We start from the raw sequence: 6,300 nt of genomic DNA on the forward strand, positions 1-6,300 counted from the left end.
ACCTAGGGTTTGGGTTGCTTTCAACAAAAATCTCGTGTTAAATGGATTGACTTGAGAGTTCGATCAATTCCTTCGTAGTTCGATATGAACGAAAACAACAGTGAAAGGAGATAAAACCAAAAAAACAAAAAATAAAAGGGGAGTATAAGAAGGAAAACAGTAATGGAGGGAGAAGAGCAATAAAGGGGATAGAACTAAGAAAATCATTCGTTAAAGGAACGGAAAAGCGAGATGGAAGGCGAAGCAGACAAGCCTCCGTTTGGAGGTTTCGGTGGCTCGGTTTTTTATTTTCAGATCGATGTCGTTCAGCCATCGGATTTACCGGATCCACGTGTTGACCATCCATGAGGTCGTTGGACGTTCGTTGGAGCGTCAGTCGTTGGAGACAAGCAGGATCAGGTGAAGGGGTTCTACATCTACACGACGACATAAGCTTCTTCTTCAATGACAAATATGTAGGGACGGAACTCTATGTGTCTTAATTGTTCATAATTTTTTGGATGGGCCGAATACTTCAGGCATAAATTGCAGAATTAAATTGTGGTAAAACACTTAGGGATGGTTAATTATCTGTCCCCAATTTCGAGACTCTAAATTTTTTGTCCCAACTGAGAAATATGTAGAAACAACACTATATCAATCCCAGTTCCTTCGCTCTTAAGCTTACTTGAGATGGAAAATATCTATCATAAGAGATGTAAATTTAATAACAGTAGCGACAGAATAATCCGTCCCAAAATGTCATGATAGTAATATGTCCGTTTTCATCTTTTTTTTTTTTTTTTTGCTAACGACGGGTATCCAGGCCTTCGGGCTAACTAATCCCGCTGGCCCATAATGACCCCACAACCGCATGGACCAGGTCATATCGGGATTGAATGGGAACCATTCAACTTTCATTGAGTGAAAAGCACTGAACACCCTTGTGTGAGTGGCCCAAGGTATGCCTAGTGGGAGTCAAACTTAGGATGTCCATCTCAATTGATAAATATATAGCGACAGAAATATTTGTCCTAAATAGTTTCTTTAGAGACAGTAATTACGTCCGCCACGAAACAAGTATCGCAAATGCCCATTTTTTTTTCTAGCGATGGTAAAAATCAATCCTAAAATATCGTGATAGTAAGTTGGTCCCAATTGATAAATATGTAGCGACGAAAATATAGTTGTCCTAAACGGTATATTTAGGGATGGAAATTTGGTCATTTGCTAAAAAAGTGTCGCAAATGCCCTGTTTTCTTGTAGTATATAATGAGTGGATTTGAGGGGTTTGAATTTTACAGTGACCCTCCAGTTGGTATTTTCTTTCCATATAACAATTTAAATTTGCCCAATTTGATATTTCACATCATACTAATATTTGAAAGAAAAGGATAATATCGAATGGTATTGGGTTTTCCACGATGCCAATGCCGGGGTTGGGGTTAAGGAGGTGGAATCTCCCACCCCACGTCAATGGCATGCAGGATATAGTATAATTAGGGATGTAAACGTACAGATTGAATTCAAATTGGATATAACACTATCAATATTCTCATCCGATTATCTTTCAAACGGATTTCAATAGTTTTTGGAAATTGGTTTTTTGAATAAGGATTACCCTAAATGGATACAAACACAAATGAGTCTAGACTCCGGAGAGAATGGTGTTGCATTCTGACTATCTGCATTGAGCGGCGGAGAATTGTAGAAAATGAAAATTCAAGAGGACAAGATGGTGAAGGGTTGAATCTACTACCCACTAGGGTTGATCATATTGAAGTGTCAAATTTAAAATTACATAGATTTCCTCATAAATCAATTTTTTTTTTTTTTAATCCTTCTAGGCTTCTCTATGCGACCATGCCTAGTGAAATATAACACTTCACTATTTGCCACTTGATAGTACATATGTCAAAGATAGGCATCTGTACCATTCCAAATCGGCTAAACACGAGATCAAGACCAGTCGATTCGATTCCAATTCAGTCCAATCCAATCCAGTCCAATCTAATCTAATTCAATCCAATCTAATCCTGATTCATTGAACCCTAAAAGATTAAGTGTGTCTATAATTAAAAATAGAAGGGCATGAGAGACCCATATTGAAATAGTTATCCTACAAACAGTCAAAGATACTGACCGCAGATTTGGAAAGATGAGAGAGAGAGGGAGAAATTTGAAACGCCTCCCTCTAGCTGATATCAAACAATTTCAAAACAATTTCTTTTTTTTTTTAATCAAATTTAGCATGCAATTAATATCTTCCTTATTTACAGTTACAAATCAAAGGAAATTAGTACTTATCTAAAACAAAAAATGGATTTTTATAGTATTCAAATTTCTAAGTTTAGAAAATTCTATCAAAAAAAAAAAAATTCATAAAAATCTACTAATTTAGAGAGAACTTGAAACGGCCCCCTCTACCTGATATCAAAACAATTTCAAAAAAAAAAAATCTTTTTTTTAATCAAATTATGCAATTAATATCTTCCTTATTTACAGTTACAAATAAGAGGAAATTAGTACTTACCTAAAACAAAAAAATGGATTTTTATAATATTCTATGTTTAGAAAATTCTATCAAAAATAAAAGTTTATAAAAATCTACTAATTTCTTTCATCACAGAATTAGAGTGAGAAATCACACCATTGAGAAGGTAGAAGACGAATCAGTTCTACAAGGGGCCGGGGCTCATATTTTTATTGAAGAGAGAATGTGTTAATGTGAGTCCCATGGAACATTACATGAGAGGAGACGTCTTGGATATTTTATATCTTTTTATACTTCAGTTTCGTTTGTTATATCAAAATTTCATTTATTTGACTTATTGTTTACCACATTTTATTATCATTATTTTTAGGTTTCTCAATTTTTTTTTTTTCTCTGATGACAAGTCTTGTATTTGAGTTCAATTGCAGTGAAGGAGGAGAGAAAGAGAGACTCCTATCATGGGGGACATGGCTATGTCTCGTGGGTTGAGATTGAAGGAGAAAAATATTTTTTGGGGAATGTTTTTTATCATTCTTATCCATGGAATAGTTGATGGAAAACTTATAAATAGAGAGAAGTTGATAGAAATAAATAAGAAGCTAAAGCAAATCAATCGGCCAGCAGTGAAGAGCATTCAGGTTTGTAATGAACCAATGTCGTGTGTGTGTGTGTGTGTGTGTGTGTGTGAGAGAGAGAGAGAGAGAGAGAGATTTAGAGTTTTTATTTAACCTCTGGATTTAATAAATGGCTTGTATGATTTTATTTATTTTTATTTTTATTTTTGATGAAAGGCTTGTAATGATCTTTTGTAGAGTGAAGATGGAGATATTATTGATTGTGTTGATATCTATAAGCAACCTGCCTTTGATCATCCTGCACTAAAGAATCACACCATTCAGGTTTCTCTTTCCCTTCTCCCCCCCCCCTTTTTTTTTCTCTTTCCCTGATATATTCTTAGTGATGATCTACTAAGGGTATTAATTGGTTCAGTTTTGGTATATATGATATGTGATTTGGTTCAGTTCACATTTATTTGGCTGAAATCAAAACCGCACCATTTACTAAACGGTTGCACCTCTGAAACCGCAATCGTTTAGTAAACAGTTTCGATTCTATGGTTTTTAAATGGTGTCGGTTTCATTGTTATAATGGTTTTGATCGCGGTTTATTCTATACGGTTTCTAAACGATTGACAATTGGTGTGCAAGTTTATGAGCATGTGTACTAAAATTTGTTTTTGTTGATAAATGTTTTAATCTTGTAACAAATTAAACGAGGCAATTAAAAAGCAAAGATTTAACTACATAATTACATAATAGGAGCTTGTCCAAAAAACTAATGGAGGCAGATTCAGACTAATCCACTGGGACTACTCTATATCCTAATTTCGAGTTTTTAAACCTGATGCCAAATCAATTAAGGCAGATTCGTCAATTGGGTTCCACATAGTTAAGAGGGGAGGGAATGCATGCCAGTGAGAGACCCACATGGTAACTGTGTGAGAGAGCATCCCCACACTATTGGTATAGGGTTTTTAATTACTAACATGTTAAGATTTTTAAGTAGAATACACAATCATGTGGAGATAATAACAGATAATTTTTCATTCTTTTTAAAATAAGTTCACTTCTCTTCCCTCCTTTTTACATAGAGCAAGATGGAGCCTTATGCTGGGCTCAGTATTTTTTTAATATTTATTGGGTTGGGCACCCCATTCTCCATCAAGCCCAGCTCAGCTGATGCTTTCCTTATCATATATTCACATCTAATAATCGGTTGGGCCTGGACTGGGCCTTTGTGTGTGAGTGTCAGAGAGAGAGAGAGAGAGAGAGAGAGAAATAAGATGAATAAAAACAGTTCAAATCCTCTGAGGTAAGCGGTGAGTAGCAGTAATGATACAACTGTGGAGGACCCTTGTCATGTACCTCAGCCGTTGGACCCTCATTACCGCTCACTGCCTCATCGTAGAAGACTTTTATGTATTTTTCCTCATACATTGGTGAGGTACAGAACTTTAATTTGATTATTGATTGGTAATTCCATATAATAATACAATGCAGATGAGACCCAGTTATGATCCAGCCTTGGAGACAAGTGTGAAGAAAGATGAGGTTCATGGATCATTAGAGGCATCACAGCTATGGCGTAAGAGTGGAAGTTGCCCAGAAGGAACAATTCCTATTCGTAGAATCCGGAAGCAGGACCTTCTCAGAGCAGCTTCTCTTGAAGATTTTGGAAGGAAGAACCCAAGCTTTTCTACTATAGCTGGAGACATTCACCAAAATAGTGGCAATAACTATACAATAAAAGCATATAATAAAGCAGCCAATCATTCGGTATGACACTATACTACACAAGCTTTTTTTTTTTATGGAAAAGACTAGAAAATATGATCTTCATTTTCAGTTCAGTTAGTTTCCCTTTTCCTTCTTATAAATAGAAGCTTTTAGGATGAAGAAAGGTAGTGTGAAGAGACACCAAATTTGATTCTTTTCAGGTTCAACCCTCTCTCTATCAAATTTTCATTTGGAACTGACTTTGTACTGTTTTCTACAGCAATAAATAAATAAATATTGAAAATACTTTAAATTCCAGGGCATAGGCGATGTCTTGTATTCTGTAGAATGGGTTTTTGGGCCGATTCTGGAGAGTTTTTATGATTATTTATATATTTTAGTAAATTATACATATATGTGTTTTGGTATTATTTGTAGTGAGGGAATTCTGAACTAGAGAAGGCATGAGGACAATTGGTTGTGACCTTATTCACCATTATCAGTGAAGTAGTTCTCATATCACCATTGACTTGGGCAATCTTGCCAAACCACCTAAATCTTTGTGTTTCGTTGATATGATTGTTTTTCCTTTCTATTATTTTGTTACCTTGCATCATGATTAGGTTTCAAATCCTACAGTGCTAATTCCACCCCCACACCCCCACCCCCAAAAAAAAAAACTCCGTGCAGTGCTAAGGGTATTTTGATAAAAATACAAAGCGAAACTTTTACATTTATTTGTCAAAGTTATTTTCCAAACATTTTTTCCATTTTTCTAAANCCCCCCCCCCCCCTTTTTTTTCTCTTTCCCTGATATATTCTTAGTGATGATCTACTAAGGGTATTAATTGGTTCAGTTTCAGTATATGTGATATGTGATTTGGTTTGGTTCACATTTATTTGGCTGAAATCAAAATCGCATCATTTACTAAACGGTTGCACCTCTGAAACCGCAATCGTTTAGTAAACAGATTCGATTTTATGGTTTTTAAATGGTGTCGGTTTCATTGTTATAATGGTTTTGATCGCGGTTTATTCTATACGGTTTCTAAACGATTGACAATTGGTGTGCAAGTTTATGAGCATGAGTACTAAATTTTGTTTTTGTTGATAAATGTTTTAATCTTGTAACAAATTAGACGAGGCAATTAAAAAGCAAAGATTTAACTACATTATTACATAATAAGAGGGTGAAACTTTGATGTTTAATTGCTCCGAGCATCTCTAATAGGCAAAGCAAAACTCTTTTGTCCAAAAAACTAATGGAGGCAGATTCAGACTAATCCACTGGGACTACTCTATATCCTAATTTCGAGTTTTTAAACCTGATGCCAAATCAATTAAGGCAGATTCGTCAATTGGGTTCCACATAGTTAAGAGGGGAGGGAATGCATGCCAGTGAGAGACCCACATGGTAACTGTGTGAGAGAGCATCCCCACACTATTGGTATAGGGTTTTTAATTACTAACATGTTAAGATTTTTAAGTAGAATACACAATCATGTGGAGATAATAAAAGATAATTTTTCATTCTTTTTAAAATAAGTTCAC

General features: G+C 35.2%; 1 protein-coding gene across 1 annotated transcript in view; it reads left to right on the forward strand.

Moving 5' to 3' along the window:
* Positions 1–2,549: 2,549 nt before the first annotated feature.
* LOC122064588 overlaps positions 2,550–6,300 on the forward strand; it is a 6,740-nt gene continuing 2,989 nt past the window's right edge. Inside the window, exons 1-4 of the mRNA XM_042628316.1 lie at positions 2,550–2,706; positions 2,902–3,111; positions 3,286–3,372; positions 4,534–4,809. Of these exons, the coding sequence (XP_042484250.1) occupies positions 2,932–3,111; positions 3,286–3,372; positions 4,534–4,809 (543 nt within the window). The 5' untranslated portion in view covers positions 2,550–2,706; positions 2,902–2,931. The remainder of the gene's footprint in view (positions 2,707–2,901; positions 3,112–3,285; positions 3,373–4,533; positions 4,810–6,300) is intronic.

The sequence above is a fragment of the Macadamia integrifolia genome, unplaced genomic scaffold (genome assembly GCF_013358625.1).
Source record: "Macadamia integrifolia cultivar HAES 741 unplaced genomic scaffold, SCU_Mint_v3 scaffold1688, whole genome shotgun sequence".
NCBI classification, from domain to species: domain Eukaryota; kingdom Viridiplantae; phylum Streptophyta; class Magnoliopsida; order Proteales; family Proteaceae; genus Macadamia; species Macadamia integrifolia.